At 45.8% G+C, this 21,351-nt stretch overlaps 1 protein-coding gene across 1 annotated transcript in view; it reads right to left on the reverse strand.

Moving 5' to 3' along the window:
* LOC124550972 overlaps positions 1–21,351 on the reverse strand; it is a 60,549-nt gene that overhangs the window by 19,419 nt on the left and 19,779 nt on the right. Inside the window, exons 4-5 of the mRNA XM_047125792.1 lie at positions 20,049–20,138; positions 2,781–3,131 (exon numbers count right to left, since the gene is read on the reverse strand). Coding sequence (XP_046981748.1) covers positions 2,781–3,131; positions 20,049–20,138 — 441 coding nt within the window. The remainder of the gene's footprint in view (positions 1–2,780; positions 3,132–20,048; positions 20,139–21,351) is intronic.

Here is a 21,351-nt window from a genome sequence, read left to right on the forward strand (position 1 = left end):
ATTAGACTGCGTAAAACACTGGAGTATGGGAAGATTGATACTTTGTACGGGCGCTGATGGCCGCATAGTTGAGCGCCCCGCAAACAAAACGACGTCGTCATAATCATCATCATCATTATCATCATCATCCTAATGAACCGAAGTGCACCATTCGCCTTCCCTGCCACAGATCTCACGTGCTCGTTCCGTGTCGCATCGCTTTGCAACGTTACGCTCAGATATTTAAACGACTTGACCGTGTTGAGCAGGACACCAGTAATACTGTATACAAACTTCACAGGTTTAAACATTACCGGATGGATCATTATACTCGTCTGCATTAAGTTACATTTTTGCACATTTAGAGCTACCCGCGATGATTTTTTTACAAGTTACATGATTCCATTAATTACAGTATAGGTCGCTTATAGTACACACGATCCGATTTTCGCTTCATTTGGGTCATTGTTCTCGACTTTAAAAACGTTAATGCATGTCTTGAAAATGCCTCTTTCCCTCTGCTCTTTCTCTGTCGCAGTAGAAAACCGCACGCGCAAAAATTGATAAATTGTAGTGTGTGCTTCTGCGCTGTCGTTTCCGTATGTGCCTCATTTTTCAAGCAGCGTGCTATGTATCGAAATCTTTGCTAAAAAAAACACTAAAGGTAAGGCAGTATGTAATCATTAGAGGTAGTATATGCCGGATATACACACTGACGGCGACGATTTATTTGCAAATTTCGGAAAGAGGTAACAGCAAGATTTTGATCTTCTGCTTGGGAACCTTACTACGATCTCCGGGCAAGATACTGTTATGCGTAATGCAATTTCTCAGCGACAAGGCTAGCAATAACATCTCTTTAGCTGGTAAATGGCGACCTGCATACCGATTTGAGCTATTTTTTTCGCGTTTCATAACGAAGTATTTCATTGATTATCCCTGAAAAAAGAGAAATACTTTAGGGCGATTCATGATCGTTATGTGACTTTCAACATGTTATTCGTACTTTATGAAAAACGTTGTTTACGTATTGAAAAAAGTTATACGTAGATTAAGATCTTCAGACTCTACAAATTCGAGGATGTCATTGACCTCAGCTTCAAAGACTACATCTACATCTACATCTACATTTATACTCCGTAAGCCACCCAACGGTGTGTGGCGGAGGGCACTTTACGTGCCACTGTCATTACCTCCCTTTCCTGTTCCAGTCGCGTATGGTTCGCGGGAAGAACGACTGTCTGAAAGCCTCCGTGCGCGCTCTAATCTCTCTAATTTTACATTCGTGATCTCCTCGGGAGGTATAAGTAGGGGGAAGCAATATATTCGATACCTCATCCAGAAACGCACCCTCTCGAAACCTGGCGAGCAAGCTACACCGCGATGCAGAGCGCCTCTCTTGCAGAGTCTGCCACTTGAGTTTATTAAACATCTCCGTAACGCTATCACGGTTACCAAATAACCCTGTGACGAAACGCGCCGCTCTTCTTTGGATCTTCTCTGTCTCCTTCGTCAGACCGATCTGGTACGGATCCCACACTGATGAGCAATACTCAAGTATAGGTCGAACGAGTGTTTTGTAAGCCACCTCCTTTGTTGATGGACTACATTTTCTAAGCACTCTCCCAATGAATCTCAACCTGGTACCCGCCTTACCAACAATTAATTTTATATGATCATTCCACTTCAAATCGTTCCGCACGCATACTCCCAGATATTTTACAGAAGTAACTGCTACCAGTGTTTGTTCCGCTATCATATAATCATACAATAAAGGATCCTTCTTTCTATGTATTCGCAATACATTACATTTGTCTATGTTAAGGGTCAGTTGCCACTCCCTGCACCAAGTGCCTATCCGCTGCAGATCTTCCTGCATTTCGCTACAATTTTCTAATGCTGCAACTTCTCTGTATACTACAGCATCATCCGCGAAAAGCCGCATGGAACTTCCGACACTATCTACTAGGTCATTTATATATATTGTGAAAAGCAATGGTCCCATAACACTCCCCTGTGGCGCGCCAGAGGTTACTTTAACGTCTGTAGACGTCTCTCCATTGATAACAACATGCTGTGTTCTGTTTGCTAAAAGCTCTTCAATTCAGCCACACAGCTGGTCTGATATTCCGTAGGCTCTTACTTTGTTTATCAGGCGACAGTGCGGAACTATGTGTTGTTTGTATCCTCACTGCCCTTCGTTGCTAGTTGTTCGTTGAGGAGTTCCACCTATCCCATACTTTTCTTTTGTTCTTGTATCAGGCTTCCCAACTGCTGTTACATTATGTCGCAATAGTGTGAATGTTTGTCTACAGTATCCATGTGGATTTCTCATAAATTTCTAAGCGTCTTCTTCCCTGTTTTCCTGTTTCGGGATGTAAGTGACTGTTTACAATATCTACTTTTATCTTATTTTTAGTACCCGCCAAAGTCGAGTTAATACTTGGCGCTCAGACCATTATATCTCAAATTTTAATTCAAATTATCTATAGAAATGGCGTTCTGTATCTGTAACCGTCTATAAACTTCATCGTGTTTTCTTTGGAGTCACCATACATAACTGTAAATAAATCACCCTAAAGCGTAATCTGAATTTACGGCACAACTGAACACACTGGACGCCAACTGCCTTTCATCTACAGTGCGAGAGACTTCTAACAAGCATGGGAAGCAATGCGTTCTGATGCATACTCTCCATGTTGAACAAATTTCGTATGCACAAATACATACGCATGCTTGCTCTGTTAGAAGTCCAAGTGCACGCACAAAGTTGAATGAAAAAACGCATTCTGTGGACGCACCTTTAGAGCCAGCTTGGGTTGAGTTTGTTGGCGTAGCTTCGGTGGTGTTGGCTGCATAGCTTGAGTTTGTGGGTGTAGCGTCTGTGGTTTCGGCTGCATAGCTTGAGTTTGTTGGCTCACCACCTGTGGTGTTGCCTGCGTAGCTAGAGTTTGCCTGCTCGCCACCTGTGGTGTTTGCTGCGTAGCTAGAGTTTGTCTGCTCGCCATCTGTGGTGTTGGCTGCATAGCTAGAGTTCGCTGGCCCACCGTCCGTGGTATTCGCTGCGTCCTTTCCATATGGTTTGCCACTCTCCTCAGAGGGAGGATATGGGTCATAGCCCCAGAGCCTAAGAATTGCGTCGCTGTAACTCTCTGGAAGGAATAAAAAGGTACTAATTTACTGTCACTCTACATAAATGAAAATACATGTATGCTGTACAGTTGATCTCAATAACTGGAGCAGTTTTAACCAAATTCAAGGGGTTCTCAGGAAGTTTCAGTTATCACCTCAAAGAAATCAAAAGCAGCCATGAATGTTGGTGTTCGTATTCCTCCACACATTCACCTTTCAATACGACACATTTTTTACCTATGATGGTTGACTTGGCGCAGACTTTGGTTGTGGAAGTTTGCATTTGCGCTCTTCAGGAAGCGTACAGCCTCGAAAATAATTTCGTTGTCGTTCTTGAAATGCTTGCTGTGAGATGGTTTTTTCATCAAAGGAAAGAGAAAGAACTCATTGGATGTTATGTCAGTAGAATACAGGCGAGGCAAAATCTGATGGGCCAAAGAAGCAGCATTTGTGACTGTTGGTGACATCTTCCAGACTGTCTGGCCGTGGTCGACGAAACTTTTCGGCTCCTGGCTTTTCGTCCAAACGTGCGCTGGACACCTTCGGAGATGCAGCTGGCGACATTGAGTCTTGCCGATTGACGAGTCGAACATCTGAGAGCGACATGAATACTACGTAAAGTGGGCGTTGTCGAATTTACAGATGATCAGCGAAGATAATTTTGTCAGAGAAAACTTAAATATCAGTTGTCGCCTGCCAAGGATAAAAACTTACCCACAGAATCTGCAAAAGGACATTTCCTCAGTGTTGAGAACGGCTATGAGTGAGGCGCAGTCAAATGGGGGGGGGGGGGGGGGTGCCCCAGGGATCCTTTTTGATAGAAATTATATGTCCTCTAGTATTACAGGCGATTCTAAAATATTTGTGTTTGCTGATGACATTAGCTTGGTAGTAAAGGATGTTGTGCACAACATTGGCACTGTTTCAAATAGTGCTATTCATGACATAAGTTCATGGCTTGTAGAAAATAAATTAACGCTAAACCACAGTAACATTCATTTTTTTTACATTTTCTACGGCACAGTTCAACAAAATCCGACGTTTTAATTTCACAGAACGAGCATATGGTTAGTGAAACTGAACAGTTCAAATTTGCATGTGTTCAGATAGGTAGTAAACTGTCGTGGAAAAGCCCACGTTCAGGATATTCTTCAAAGACTTAATGCTGCCATTTTCTCTATTCGAACGGTATCTGAAGTAAGTGATAGTTCGACACGAAAAGTAATCTACTTTGCTTATTTTCATTCGCTTATGTCGCGTGATATTATATTTTGGAGTAAGTCTTCCCATTCTCAAAGGATATTTTTGGCTCAGAAACGGGTAGTTTGGGCGCTCAGTGGTGTAAATTTGCGAACCTCTTGTCGAACCTTGTTCACTAGTCTGGGTATTATGACATTGGCCTCAATATATCCATTTTTACTGTCGTTTCTTGTTAACAATATAAACTTATTTCCAAGAATTCGCAGCTTTCACTCAGTTAATACCAGGCAAAAATCCAATCCGCATTCGAATCGCACTTCCTTGACTGTTGTGTAGAAAGGTGTGCAGTATATTGCTGCATCCATTTTCAATAAGCTACCACAAATAGCAGCAATCCACGCGCTTTCAAATCGAAACTGATCAGTTTCCTCATGACTCACTCCTATTCTATCGAGGAGTTCCTTGAAAAATTAAGCCGCTTTCTGTGTTATATTGTTGATTGCGTTTACATAAACTTATGACTTGTCTTTTTTGGGTTCATAAACATTTTATTTTATCTGTTATTACTTTGTAATTTCATGTACTGACAGGTTCCATGATCTTACAGATTTTCTCCTCAGTTTGGTCCTGCGGAACTAAACGTGTTAAATAAAAAAATTAAAGAAAGGTTCTCACCCTTTTATCAAACAAATAACTGATCAGATCGGCAAGATTTTACGGAAACGTGACATCAGATAGGTTTTTGGACCAACAAAAAAAATTTGTCAAGCACACCTATCTGAAAGGACAAATGCCCTCTTCTGTGAGAAAGCGGAGTATATAAGATTCTGTGTACGTGTGGAAAGTAGGCCGAGCGGTTCTAGGCGCTTCAGTCTGGAACCGCGCGACCGCTACGGTCGCAGGTTCGAATCCTGCCTCGAGCATGGCTGTGTGTGATGTCCTTAGGTTAGTTAGGTTTACGTAGTTCTAAGTTCGAGGGGACTGATGACCTCAGATGTTAAGTCCCATAGTGCTCGGAGCCACTTGTGGAAGAGTGTACGTTAGAATCACCGAGAAATGTGTGAATACAAGACTGAACATAAAATTATTTCTTAAAAGACATCATAGTCGCCGTTGACTGTATAAAATATTTATTGTTACTGTTGAAATTTCGGCCTTATGGCCATATTCAAGTAACACTGCAAAGTTACTTTCTGTCAGAATATAAAACTATCTGACATCGTCAAAATGCAGCCTTTTTGGCTATGAGGGTCCCACAAGATCTGATCAGTACGACACTTATTACATCGTAATATGTTGTTAAATATACACTGAACTGTCGATGTTACCATCGTTCTAATAGTCTATCACACATACAGATTCAGGTGCACTGACAACATGTGGAGCTAAGTCGCTACGATGGTAACAACGACAGTTCAGTATATATTGAACACCATACTACGATGTAGTAAGTGTCGTACTCATCAGGTCTTGTGGGACTCTCATAGCCAAAAGGCTGCATTTTGACGACGACACGTACTCACGTCAGATACACTCCTGGAAATGGAAAAAAGAACACATTGACACCGGTGTGTCAGACCCACCATACTTGCTCCGGACACTGCGAGAGGGCTGTACAAGCAATGATCACACGCACGGCACAGCGGACACACCAGGAACCGCGGTGTTGGCCGTCGAATGGCGCTAGCTGCGCAGCATTTGTGCACCGCCGCCGTCAGTGTCAGCCAGTTTGCCGTGGCATACGGAGCTCCGTCGCAGTCTTTAACACTGGTAGCATGCCGCGACAGCGTGGACGTGAACCGTATGTGCAGTTGACGGACTTTGAGCGAGGGCGTATAGTGGGCATGCGGGAGGCCGGGTGGACGTACCGCCGAATTGCTCAACACGTGGGGCGTGAGGTCTCCACAGTACATCGATGTTGTCGCCAGTGGTCGGCGGAAGGTGCACGTGCCCGTCGACCTAGAACCGGACCGCAGCGACGCACGGATGCACGCCAAGACCGTAGGATCCTACGCAGTGCCGTAGGGGACCGCACCGCCACTTCCCAGCAAATTAGGGACACTGTTGCTCCTGGGGTATCGGCGAGGACCATTCGCAACCGACTCCATGAAGCTGGGCTACGGTCCCGCACACCGTTAGGCCGTCTTCCGCTCACGCCCCAACATCGTGCAGCCCGCCTCCAGTGGTGTCGCGACAGGCGTGAATGGAGGGACGAATGGAGACGTGTCGTCTTCAGCGATGAGAGTCGCTTCTGCCTTGGTGCCAATGATGGTCGTATGCGTGTTTGGCGCCGTGCAGGTGAGCGCCACAATCAGGACTGCATACGACCGAGGCACACAGGGCCAACACCCGGCATCATGGTGTGGGGAGCGATCTCCTACACTGGCCGTACGCCACTGGTGATCGTCGAGGGGACACTGAATAGTGCACGGTACATCCAAACCGTCTACCATTCCTAGACCGGCAAGGGACCTTGCTGTTCCAACAGGACAATGCACGCCCGCATGTATCCCGTGCCACCCAACGTGCTCTAGAAGGTGTAAGTCAACTACCCTGGCCAGCAAGATCTCCGGATCTGTCCCCCATTGAGCATGTTTGGGACTGGATGAAGCGTCGTCTCACGCGGTCTGCACGTCCAGCACGAACGCTGGTCCAACTGAGGCGCCAGGTGGAAATGGCATGGCAAGCCGTTCCACAGGACTACATCCAGCATCTCTACGATCGTCTCCATGGGAGAATAGCAGCCTGCAATGCTTGGAAAGGTGGATATACACTGTACTAGTGCCGACATTGTGCATGCTCTGTTGCCTGTGTCTATGTGCCTGTGGTTCTGTCAGTGTGATCATGTGATGTATCTGACCCCAGGAATGTGTCAATAAAGTTTCCCCTTCCTGGGACAATGAATTCACGGTGTTCTTATTTCAATTTCCAGGAGTGTAGTTTTATATTCTGACAGAATGTAACTTTGCAGTGTTACTTGAAAATGGACATAAGGCCGAAACTGCAACAGTAACAATAAATATTTTATACAGTCAATGGCGACTATGATGTCTTTTAAGAAATATTATATGACCGTGAATCCCAACCATGAGAAGTTAATAAAAGTATTTGCCGACTAGGGAAACCGGAAAAATCTGCTGTAGCAGAGCATTCTCCTCAGTCAGCAAATGATGTTTTCCAAGACCAAAATTTTGTCTACTGTAATAAACTATTATCCACGACAGTATAGAGAAGCCGAAGAAATGTGTAAGCACAGTGACAATATCAGCAAAAAGGAAGGAGTCATGAAACTCTGTGATGTATGGACAGGGACTCGGTAGATTTTTCTCCTTGACAGCCGACAATGGATAGTTAAGTTTGGCAAAGATTGTCTCTGCTGATCACGTGTAAACTCGACCGCGCCCACTTTGCACAGTATTTATGTCACTCTCCGATATCCGACTCTTTAGCCGACAAGACTCAGCGTGGGCAGGAGCACCTCAGAAAGTGTTCAGCGTAGCTCTGGACGAAACGTTAAGAACTGAGAAGTTTCTTCGACCACGGCCGTACAGCCCGGGAGATTCTCCAGCAACTAAAGCATCCAGCTACGACGGCCTTCATTGTATAGTGTGTTACTGTGTCCTGTGCAAACTGAAGTAGGGAACTGTCGTGTACCAAAAGCTTCCCCACGGACAGATTTCCCCAACACTTTGTCCTCACAGTGTTCGGTAACTTCGTCATGAGGTTTCGGTAGCATGTTCCTGTGACGGTTTGCCTCTTCCAAGCATAATCTGGGGCGTGAGTCGTGCTTGGGTAACTCAGTTGGTAGAGCACTTGCCCGCGAATGGCAAAGGTCCCGAGTTCGAGTCTCGGTCCGGCACACAGTTTTAATCTGCCAGGAAGTTTCATACCAGCGCACACTCCGATACAGAGTGAAAATCTCATTCTGGAAACATCCCCCAGGCTGTGGCTAAGCCATGTCTCCGCAACATCCTTTCTTTCAGGAGTGCTAGTTCTGCAAGTTTCGCAGGAGAGCTTCTGTAAAGTTTGGAAGGTAGGAGACGAGGTACTGGCAGAAGCAAAGCTGTGAGGACGAGGCGTGAGTCGTGCTTGGGTAGCTTAGGTGGTAGAGCACTTGCCCTCGAAAGGGAAAGGTCCCGAGTTGGAGTCTCGGTCCGGCACACAGTTTTAATCTGCCAGGAAGTTTCAATATATAGATTACCTGTTCTAGTAACAAATGTTCTCGTAACTTCAGAATTACATGACACGGTTATGTGCCATGCCTCTCATGCAGCGTCTGCCACTGGAGTTGGATGATCATCTCCGTTGGGCTTTCGCGCCTACCAAACAAATCTGTGAAGGAATGTGCTGCTCTCCTTTGGGATTCTCTGTTTATTCTACACCGAAGAGCCAATGAAACTGGTATACCTGCCTAATATCGTGTAGGTCTCCGCGAGCACGGAGAAGTGCCGCAACACGACTTGGCGTGGAATCGACTAATGTCTGAAATAGTGCTGGAGGGAACTGACACCATGAATCCTGCAGGGCTGTCCATAAATCCGTAACACCATGAGGGCGTGGAGATCTCTTCCGAACAGCACTTTTCAAACCATCCCAGATATGCTCAGTAACGTTCATGGTTCAAAATGGCTCCGAGCACGATGGGACTTAACATCTGAGGTCATCAGTCCCCTAGAACTTAGAACTACTTAAACCTAACTAACCTAAGGACGTCACACACATCCATGCCCGAGGCAGGATTCGAACCTGCGACCGTAGCAGTCTCGCGGTTCCGGACTGAAGCGCCTAGAACCGCACGGCCACCGCGGCCGGCTAACGTTCATGTCTGGGGAGTTTAGTGGCGAGCCGAAGTGTTCCTGGAGCCACTCTGCAGCAATACTGGATGTGTGGGGGGTGATCGCATTGTCCTGCTGGAATTGCCCAAGTCCGTTGGAGTGCACAATGGACATGAATGGATGCAGCTGATCAGACAGGATGTTTACGGACGTGGCCGCTGCCAAAGTTATATCTAGACGTATCTATATCACTCCAACTGCACTCACACATCACACCATTATAGAGCCTCCACCAGCTTCAACAGTCCACTGCTGACATGCAGGGTCCATGGGTTCATGAGTTGTCTTCATAACCATACAAGTCCATCCACTCGATACGAGGGTCACTGCAAAACAAATGCACACTATTTTTTTAAAAATACATCTTTTATTCTACATGTTTGAAAGTGTTACAGTGTGTAGATACGTCCTTTAGGAACAATATTTTCATTTTTCCACATAATGTCCATCCCTCTCAACTGCCTTACGCCATCTTGGAACCAGCGCCTGTATTCCCGCACAGTAAAATTTTGGACCAACCTGTTGGAGCCCATGTTTGGCAGCGTGCACATGGGAGTCATCATCTTCAAACCTTGTCTTCCAGTTTCCCAAAGAGATGATAGTCACATGGAGCCAGGTCGGGACTGTAAGGGGGGTGTTTCAGTGTTGTCCATCCGAGTTTTGTCATCGCTTCCATGGTTTTTTGACTGACTCGTGGCCGTACATTGTCGTGCAACAGCAAAACATCCTGCTTATGCCGATGTGGTCGAACACGACTCAGTCGAGCTTGAAGTTTCTTCAGTGTCGTCACATATGCATCAGAATTTATGGTGATTCCACTTGGCATGATGTCCACAAGCAAGAGTCCTCCGGAATCGAAAAACACCGTAGCTATAACTTTTCCAACAGGAGGGGTGATTTTGAATTTTTTTTCCTTGGGTGAATTTGCGTGATGCCACTCCATTGATTGCCTCTTCGTCTCTGGTGAAAAATGATGGAGCCATGTTTCATTACCTGTCACAATTTTTCCAAGAAATTCATCTCCACCATTCTCATACTGTTCCAAAAGTTCGCTGCATACCGTTTTTCTTGTTTCTTTGTGAGCCACTGTCAACATCCTGAGAACACACCTGTCACAAACCTTTTTTAACGCCAACACTTTCAGTATTCTGCAAACACTTCCTTCCCCTATCCCAACGGAGCGTGACAATTCGTTCACTGTGATGCGTCTGTCAGCAGTCACCAATTCGTTAACTCTCTGCACATTGTCTGGAGTGTGTGCAGTGCGAGGCCTGCCGCTGCGAGGACAATCCTCAATATTGCCGTGCCCGCTTTCATCGCGTAGCCTGCTTGCCCACCGACTAACTGTACTGCGATCGACAGCAGCATCTCCGTACACCTTTTTCAACCTGTTGTGGATGTTTCCCACTGTCTCGTTTTCACAGCACAGGAATTCTATGACAGCACGTTGCTTCTGACGAACGTCAAGTGTAGCAGCCATCTTGAAGACCTGCTGTGCCGGCGCCACTCACGGGAACAGGTTGAACTAAGTTTGAAAACAAGCGGGAAGGATGTAACTACACACTGTAAAACTTTCGCACATGTAGAATGAAAACTATTTTTACAAAAATAGGGTAAATATCTTTTGGAGTGACCCTAGTACAATTTAGAACGAGATTCCTCCGACGAGGCAACATGTTTCCAGTCATCAACGGTCCAATGTCGATGTCGTGGGTCCCAGGCGAGGCGTAAAGCATTGTGTCGTGCAGTCGTTAAGGGTACACAAGTGGACCCTCAGCTCCCAAAGCCCGTATCGATGATATTTCGTTGTATAGGTCGCACGCTGATACTTGTCGATGGCCCAGCATTGAAATCTGCAGCAGTTTACGGAAGGGTTGCACTTCTGTCACGTTGGACGATTATGTTCAGTTGTCCATGATCCCGGTCTTGCAGGATCTTTTTCTGGCCGTAGATATGTCAAAGATTTGATGTTTTACCAGATTCCTAATAGTCATGCTACACTCGTGAAATGGTCGTTCGGGAAAATCCCCACTTCATCGTTACCTCGGAGATGCTGTGTCCCGTCGCTCGTGCCCCAACTATAACTCCACGATAGAACTCACTTAAATCTTGATAACCTGCCATTGCAGCAGCAGTAACCGATCTAGTAACTGCGCCAAAAACTTGTTGTCTTATATAGGCGTTGTAGACCGCAGCACCGTATTTTGCCTGTTTACACATCTGTGTAATCGAATACGCATGCCTATACGAGTTTCTTTGGCGCTTCAGTGTACCAACCGTTGTGATGTGGCGCTCTAGACTTCAGGCGCAGACGGCACCCCGCACATCTTCTAAGTCGTTTGGGTTGCCGCGAGCTCCGTCACTACGGAACAGATGGCGCGGCCAGACCGACAGGTGGCAACGGCAGAGTTACTCCCAGAGCAGGACGCGGCGTTCATGGCAAAGGTGGTTGTCGTTCACATACCACTCTCTTCCTGCCTCTGCAGGGTCAAGTGACTAAATTGGACTTGCATTAATCCCTTACTAAAGGCAGCTATTAAGGCCGGATCGCGAGGTTAGCGGAGCAGTTCCTTTGTACCGAGCAACCAACCAGAAGGTCTCCACTAGGTTCCCCTTTGGACTCCTCCACCATCGTCCGCGACAGCACACCGTCTCCTCCGTCTGGACTTTAAGTGTCATCGGCAATGTGCTAGTTGCGACCTGGTATAATTTCTACAGTTTTTTCTTCACCGAAAAGATAGTGCCAAGACTTTACTTGTGCTTCTATCCTCACCGGACCTTTCGAGGCTGTATGACTATCGATGCTTCTGACTAGTTTGATGCAGCCCGCCACGAGCCTTCTCATCTCAGAGTAGCACTTGCAACCTACATCCTCAATGTTTTGCTGTATGTGTCCCAGTCTTTGTCTTCCTGTAAAATTTTTACACTCTACGGCTCCCTCTAGTATCATGGAAGTTACTCCTTAATCTCATGATCCGATGTGATAACAAATGTATCACCCAGTCCCTTCTTCTTGTCAGTGTTTGCCATATATTCTTTCCCTCGCCGATTCTGCGGTGAACCTGTTCATCACTTATCTTCTCAGTCCACGTAATGTTCAACACTGTTTTGTAGCACCACATGTCAAGTCCTTCGATTCTCTTCTATTCCTATTTTCCCAAGGTCCGTGTTTCGCTACCATACAGTCCTGTCCTCCAAACGTACATTATCCAAAATTTCGTCCTCAAATTATGTCCTATTGTATGTTTAATACTAGTATAATTTTCTTATTCAGGAATGCCCTTCTCGCCAGTGCAACTTTGCTATTTCTGTCCTCCTTGCTCCGTCTGTCATGGCTCTTTTGCTGCTTAGGTAGAAAAATTCCTTAACCTCGTCTTCTCGCTGTTCTTATTTCTGCCGCTTCTCACTACTTTCGTCTTTCATCGATTTACTCTACATCTATATTCTGTAGGGGCAACGGCCTTGCCACAGTGGATACATCTTTTCCCGTCAAATCACCGAAGTTAAGCGGTGTTGGGCGTGGTCGGCACTTGGATGGGTGACCATCTGGCCAGCTATGCGCTGTTGCCATTTTTTCGGGCTGTACTCAGCCTGGTGATGCCAATTGAGGAGCTACTCGACCGAATAGTAGCGGCTCCGGTCAAAGAAAACCATCATAACGACCAGGAGAGCGGTGTGCTGACCACACGCCCCTCCTATCTGCATACTCAGCTGAGGATGACACGGCGGTCGGATGGTCCCGATGGGCCATTCGTGGTCTGAAGACGGAGTGCTTTTATATTCTGTAGTCATTAGACTCTTCACTGCAATCAACATATCCTGCAATTCTGCTTCATTTTTACCGAGGTTGCAATGTCATCAGCAAATCTTCACCGACGAAATAGTGCCAAGACATTACTTTGCGCTTCTATCCTTGCCGGACTTTTCCTAAACTGTTGGACCATCGGTACTTTCCTGTGCTTTACGACTGAAAAATATGTTGAAAGTGTTTTGTTGTCGCTACTTAAACTAGAATATGCACTTTATTTTCATAATCCAAGCACTGAGGGAACTTCTTTGTGTTGGATTTAACTTCATTCAGATTTTAAGATTTGGCTGCTCTTTAAAGAGTGCAGTGATTAATTCCACATGATCAGAAACTCAGTTATTTTTGTTTAGGATTTAGGAACTCTAAGTTTGTTTTTCATTGAAGAACTGTTGTTTGTTTGTTCGTTCGCGAAAGAATTTCGTTTCATTTAGTACTTAAAGCAATTTTGCCTCCATAATACTTTGATGATTTTGTTAACATTGTGTTAGGAAAATAAACTTGTGTTATTGTGACTACCTGCCTCTTTAGTGGATACCTCCGTAGAACCGGATACATTACCTACCTGGTATGGATTCAAGACTGACCAGCAGTATTCACTTTGGTCGAACGAGGGTTTTGTAACATACCACCGATGTGGATGTACTACATTTCCTGAGGATTCTTTCAGTCAGTATCAATTTGGCATTTGCATTACGAACATCGATGGATGTGATTGTCCCCAATGGTTCCTTCAGCTCAAAATTATCGTTTATTTAAGTTCGTTCTTCAGCCTGAATTTCAGATCGTGTGCCAATTGCTTCCATCCTCAATGTTTCCGCATCTTTCGTACTTCCCAAGTGGAGAATTTCTATGCGAGTTACTAAGCTCACGGTTAACCGGTAAACTGCTTAGTCTGTGGACCATCGTGTATAAATTTGGTTTCTTCTGTGTGTGTGTAAATTGTTAGTACGAATTTGTTTGTGAGTGTAATTTGATGACTCCTTCATTTTTACTTATCCTGTATTCCGCCAGCCTGTTGAGATATGATTTATGATGTGGGTACTGTATTATGAATGTCTGGCATTCCTTTGCAATTTTGATTTTTAATTGATGTTACTCTGTAATTTAAACCGTAAATAAATGTTCAGTGGTTTTTCAATTGCGATTATAAGGTTGGTTACTAATGCAACCGACCCACCTTTTCGGGGTGGCTTTTCACAGCCATCTGATTATCAGTGACTATTTTATCTTTAATATTTTATTTCGTGTTGATCTGAGAGTCTTTATTTTGGATTTAACTGACTGCTAAGAGATACCTTTCCAGTGGTTCAGTGTAATCTTAATTCATTTAATTGTTCATCAACTTACAAGTTTAACTTGGTTGAGACTTACTCTGTACAAACGAGCATTATACTCTCTTTTGACCTGATCATTGATTAGGATGTGTTACTTGAAAAACGGGTAGGAATTGTTTACTAGGAACTCTCCAGACCAGCCACAAAACCGGTCCGATATTATATACGCTCGTATTTTATTCGTTCAGTGAAAGTACAGAACAGTGTCGAAACCCTTCTGGAAGGGTTCGTGATCAACTTGAGCGCCGGTATCTTTTTCCTTCTGTGTTTCGTGGACGGAGACAAGTAGCTGAGTTTTACGCGATTCTTCGTCTTTCAGACTTATCCGATACCAATAGTAGCCTCTGCGTCAGAAAACCACTGTGTCATATAATGGTGCATTGTTTTCCTACACTTCCGCCAGCTCAGCATGGATTATTGTTGCAACGAATTACCCCACGATACTCCTACTTTATTACTGGGCTGCGCTACCATTTTTTTTAATTTTACGCCATGTGTCTCCGTTCCATTAGCATTGCTTGTGTGTAATTCCAAACTGCAATTCTATGTCGTGGTGAGTTTCGGCCTTAAGATCCTTGAAGTATAAACAACAGCCGTGTAGGAGACGAAAGTTCTAGCGTCACTTCAGAAGGTGTCTTGGCTGCGAATGTAACAGTAGATGTCTGCCACTCGTCTAAAAATGGCGACGGAACAGTTAGGCAGCATCAATGTTTTTTGTTAAGTTTTGTATTTGTGGGCGAGAATTTGTCGAATGAGATCACAATAGCCTGGGAGTCAGGTACAGGATGACAATAATTGAAGTATACGAAATAAAATCGTCTAACTTCTTAACGGCTTGCGGTAGGACGTTCAAGCTGCGCTGCAGGCCACGGGGCTTTATGGGAATTAGTAAGCGCTGTATGGTTTGGTTTAGCGAAAAAGCCCACTTTCATTTGGATGGGTTCCTCAATAAGCAAAACTGGCGCGTTTGGTGAACTGAAAATCCTCATTTTGCGATCGAGAAGTCTCTTTACCCTCAACTGGTGACTGTGTGGAGTGCAATATACAAATACGGAATAATCGGTGCGATATTCCTTGATGGCACAATGACTAGCGAACGGTACTTGAAGGTTTTGAAAGATGATTTCATCCCAACTATCCAAAGCGACCCTGATTTCGATTACGCTCACGTTGATCATACACAACAACGCTCCTTGCTGGTTAGCTGCAGCGTATTAACTGCAGAGCTGGTTGCCATCTATCGCGCTCTTGAACATATCCGCTCCTGCTCTGGTGAGTCCTACGTCATTAGTAGTGAACCCTTAAGCAGCCTACAAGCCCTCGACCAGTGCTTCCCTGGGCATCCTTTGGTATTGTTAATCCGGCAGTCTCTTTTTATGCTCTCTACAGGAGTGGACGCTCAGTGACCTTCCTTTGGACCCAAGGCCATGTTGGGATACCGAGCAATGAACATGTTGACCGCCTGGCCAAACAGGCAACCGAGCGAGGTGGCGCAGTGGTTAGACACTCGACTCGCATTCGGGAGGACGACGGTTCAATCACGCGTCCGGCCATCCTGATTTAGGTTTTCCGAGATTTCCCTAAATCGCTCCAGGCAAATGCCGGGGTGGTTCCTTTCAAAGGGCACGGCCGACATCCTTCCCCGTCCTTCCCTAATCCGATGAGACCGATGACCTAGCTGTCTGGTCTCCTCCCCCAAAACAACCCAACCCCAACCTCGCTGTCTGGTCTCCTTCCCCAAAACAACCAACCAACCAGCCAAACAGGCTGGTCATTGGCCTCCTGGAGACCGATTTGCGAGCAGTCTTCAGCCGCAACTTCTTCGCGATTTGGGCCACTGAATGACGCAACCTGACCACACGAAACAAGGAGACGACGAATGTTTGGCTGTCATCCATGCGAGCCACTCGCAGGGAATCAGTTGTCCTTTGTCGGCTCCGCATTGGCCACACCCGGATGACGCACAGCTATTTACTGCGCCGTGAGGACCCGCCTCTATGACGCTGTGGGTCGTCTTTGACGGTGGTCCACATTTTGTTGGCCTGTCCCCTTTTAACTGTGCTCAGGCAGACGTTTGCTCTGCCTGATATGCCCCCTGCCCTTTTAACAGATGACACTGCCATGGCAGGCTTAGTTTTGCGTTTTATTCAAGCAGGTGGCTTTTATCATTTGATCTGTTTGTCATTTTTTTGTGTTGAGTCTGGCCTTTGGCCTACGACTTTAATATGGGTTTTTTCGTGTGTTTCTTGGTGTTTAGCTTTGCCTTTTTTGTATCTATGGTCGGCCAACTACTGTCACACTGTGCGATTTTAATTCCTTTTGCCTGGTCTCTCTCTGCGTCTTTCTTGTCCTGTGTCGTCTCTTGTCTTCTCCATTGTTCGTCGAGAATGAGATTTTCACTCTGCAGCGGAGTGTGCGCTGACGTGAAACTTCCTGGCAGATTAAAACTGTGTGCCCGACCGAGACTCGAACTCGGGACCTTTGCCTTTCGCGGGCAAGTGCTCTACCATCTGAGCTACCGAAGCACGACTCACGCCCGGTCTCACAGTTTGGAAGGTATGAGACGAGGTACTGGCAGAAGTAAAGCTGTGAGAACGGGCGTGAGTCGTGCTTCGGTAGCTCAGATGGTAGAGCACTTGCCCGCGAAAGGCAAAGGTCCCGAGTTCGAGTCTCGGTCGGGCACACAGTTTTAATCTGCTAGGAAGTTCCATTGTTCGTTTTTATTCTTTTTGGGTGTTTGAAGTTTTTGGAAAAAGGGACCGATGGCCCTAGCAATCTGCTCCCTTCAATCCCACAAAGCAACCAACCAACCAACCAACCTGATTTCGACAATATGTGGTTCAAACAAGACGGATCTCGACCCCACCGAAGCAGGTGAGTGTTTGATGTCCTGGAGGAGCACTTTGGGGACCGCATTCTGGCGATGGGTACCAGAGGTCACTGGTTGGTCGGCAAATTGAAGATGGTAATGAAATGACATAAAAAAAATTGTACTGCAGGAGTAAACGCAGTTCCAAAGCAAGGCCTACATGATCATTTCGAGAAACATTAAAAAGATTTCAGCTCTGTATTGATTCAGGGGTATTGTGAAAAGATAGAGTGATTTTTTTAACATAATCCACGTTTTTTATTTTCCATAGCCACAGCCCTAACAGAACTCGGACACACTTTGTATAGTCATGTGCTACGATACTTTGCCATGCGGTTTTCACTGTTTACTGGGACTGCAGAAACGCACCTGTTCCACAAAAAAAAAAACAATAAAAAGAAGAAAAAATGTGTTCTTAATTTTTTCTAGGTGATAATTGGACTGAACGAGGGGGCGCAGTGGTTAGCACAACTGGAAATATATTTCAAAGGACGATGGTTCAAGTCCAAATTTAGGTTTCTAAATCGCGCCTGAAGAGTGCCGGCATTGTTCCTTTGAAGATGCGCAGTTGATTTTATTTCCACAACCTTTCGTAATACGAACTTGTGCTCCACCTCTAATGACCCCGCTGTCGACGGAACTTGAAAGCCTTAATGCTTCTTTTTCCCTTCCTTCGAGGTGATAGTTAAAACCGTATGATTACCTGTGATATAATGAACATTATCAAGACTGATAGTTACACTGAGATGACAAAAGTCACGGGGTAGCGACATGCGCGTATATAGATGACGGTAGTACCGCGTACACTAGGTATAAAAGGGCAGTGCTTAAGCCTTTTGACTCAAAAGTTAAATTCAAAAATTTATTAAGAGACAGTTGATTTCTCGTCAAGTCACTTGTATTTACGTGATTCATGTGAAAAGGTTTCCGACGTGATTATGACTCCACGACAGGAACTGACAGTTGGAGCTAGGCCCAAGGGACTTCCTGATTCAGAAATCGTTAAGAAATTCAAAATTCTGAGATCCACAGTGTCAAGGGTGTGCAGAAAATATCAAATTTCAGGCACCAGCTCTCAGCACAGTCAACGCAGTGGCCAAGGCTTTCACTTAACGACCGAGAGCAGCACCGCTTCTGCAGAGTTGTCACAGCTAACAGACAAGTAAAACCGCTCTAAATAACCGCAGAAATCGATATGGGACGCACGACAGTGCGGCGAAATGGGGCGTTAATCGGCTAGGCCAGCAGACTACCGACGTGTCTTTGCTGGCAGCACGACATAGCGTGCGGAACCTCTCCTGGGCTCGTCACCATATCGATTGGGTCCTGGACAACTGGAAAACCGTGGCACGGTCAGACGAGTCACGAGATCAGTTGGTTCGAGTGTGGCGCAGATGCCACAAAGCCATGGACCCAAGTTGTCAACGAGGCACTGTGCAAGCTGGCTCCATAGCGGTATGGGCTGTGTTTACATGGAATGAACTGCGTCCACTGGTGCAACTGCACCGATCATCCACTGGAAACGGTTATGCGGGTCTACTTGGAGACCTTCTGCAGCCATTCATAGGCTTCATGTTCCCAAATAACGATGGACGTTTTGTGAATGAAAATGCTCCGTGTCATCCGGCCACATACGTTCGTGATTGCTTTCAAGAACGTCATGGACAATTCGAGCGAACGATTTGATCGTTCAGATCGCCCGATATGAACCCCCGTCGAACATTTATGGGACGTAATGTAGAGGTCAGTTTGTGCACAAAATCCTGCACTGGGAAAATATTCGCTATTATGGACGGCTATAAAGGAAGCAGAGCTCAATATTTCTGCTGGGAACGTCCAACGACTTGTTGAGTCCATGCCACGAAGTGTTGCTACAGTATGCCGGGAAAAAGGAGGTCCGACGCAGTATTGTGCAGTACCCCATGACTTTCGTCACCTCGGTCTGTGCCTCTCTCTTTTTCAATGCACTAACAGTTTTTTTACCAATAGAATATTATACGTAATTATCTGAACTGAGTGAATGCCAGTAAAATAACAGACGGGATACAGATGGCAATAAATGCAGCGGTGTAAACATGGCAAAGAACACTTGAGTTGTAGATCCAACGACTTGTTGAGTCCATGCCACGAAGTGTTGCTACAGTATGCCGGGAAAAAGGAGGTCCGACGCAGTATTGTGCAGTACCCCATGACTTTCGTCACCTCGGTCTGTGCCTCTCTCTTTTTCAATGCACTAACAGTTTTTTTACCAATAGAATATTATACGTAATTATCTGAACTGAGTGAATGCCAGTAAAATAACAGACGGGATACAGATGGCAATAAATGCAGCGGTGTAAACATGGCAAAGAACACTTGAGTTGTAGATCCAACGACTTGTTGAGTCCATGCCACGAAGTGTTGCTACAGTATGCCGGGAAAAAGGAGGTCCGACGCAGTATTGTGCAGTACCCCATGACTTTCGTCACCTCGGTCTGTGCCTCTCTCTTTTTCAATGCACTAACAGTTTTTTTACCAATAGAATATTATACGTAATTATCTGAACTGAGTGAATGCCAGTAAAATAACAGACGGGATACAGATGGCAATAAATGCAGCGGTGTAAACATGGCAAAGAACACTTGAGTTGTAGATCCAACGACTTGTTGAGTCCATGCCACGAAGTGTTGCTACAGTATGCCGGGAAAAAGGAGGTCCGACGCAGTATTGTGCAGTACCCCATGACTTTCGTCACCTCGGTCTGTGCCTCTCTTTTTTTCAATGCACTAACAGTTTTTTTACCAATAGAATATTATACGTAATTATCTGAACTGAGTGAATGCCAGTAAAATAACAGACGGGATACAGATGGCAATAAATGCAGCGGTGTAAACATGGCAAAGAACACTTACCTCGCCGTGAGTTGTAGATCCCGTTGTCATAGTAGTCATAGTCATAGCTACGGCGCACAGGTGGCGGTACTGTTACTATTACTGTTTCATCTGTGGACATAAAAGATAAGTTAGTTAACCTCTCTCTCTCTCGCTCTGTCGACCACACACACACACACACACACACACACACACACACACACACACACACCAATTGCATTGTTACACCTTTGAATCCCTGAAGGGAAGCGAAGTTTTCAGAGTGAAGCAGTAATGGTAATTCTATACGTGGGAAGTAGTATGGGCTAAAGTTGTGAAAATACGCAGCTCTGGAAGTCACACTTTCTCAGCCAAGTGTTACTAAAGATATGTCTTGTGCACTATACTTTCACTGCAATGATTCCTGTTTTCTGATCTGCTTTACTTCATCCATTTCACCCAGCGCATAGGTCAGTGGCCATGCGTTTGCGGCTGGATGGTCTTGTAGGGAAAACTGGGCGTGCTGTTCAGCCCACAGAACGAGACCGTAGTCGAGGCTGTGATTACCAGCATGAGCGGTCGTCAAACTTTTTTACGAAAGAGCCAAAGCTGAAAGTGTATCGCAATACCTCAGACCGCATGAGAACAGGATTTTGCACTGCCATACGCAACGCGTTCGCATCCCACCAAATGCCGGAAGAAACTCATTAAATCATACCTAACTGGAAGAGTGCAGAAAGTTGAAATAAGCAGTTCAAATAATATGCAAAAAACTGGTGATTTCTCAAACTGGGGAACAATCAAGAATGGGGTGCCGCAAGGTTCGGTCTTAGGTCCTCTGCTGTTCTTAATATACACTCCTGGAAATGGAAAAAAGAACACATTGACACCGGTGTGTCAGACCCAACATACTTGCTCCGGACACTGCGAGAGGGCTGTACAAGCAATGATCACACGCACGGCACAGCGGACACACCAGGAACCGCGGTGTTGGCCGTCGAATGGCGCTAGCTGCGCAGCATTTGTACACCGCCGCCGTCAGTGTCAGCCAGTTTGCCGTGGCATACGGAGCTCCATCGCAGTCTTTAACACTGGTAGCATGCCGCGACAGCGTGGACGTGAACCGTATGTGCAGTTGACGGACTTTGAGCGAGGGCGTATAGTGGGCATGCGGGAGGCCGGGTGGACGTACCGCCGAATTGCTCAACACGTGGGGCGTGAGGTCTCCACAGTACATCGATGTTGTCGCCAGTGGTCGGCGGAAGGTGCACGTGCCCGTCGACCTGGGACCGGACCGCAGCGACGCACGGATGCACGCCAAGACCGTAGGATCCTACGCAGTGCC

The sequence above is a fragment of the Schistocerca americana genome, chromosome 9, assembly GCF_021461395.2.
Source record: "Schistocerca americana isolate TAMUIC-IGC-003095 chromosome 9, iqSchAmer2.1, whole genome shotgun sequence".
In the NCBI taxonomy this organism is placed as follows: domain Eukaryota; kingdom Metazoa; phylum Arthropoda; class Insecta; order Orthoptera; family Acrididae; genus Schistocerca; species Schistocerca americana.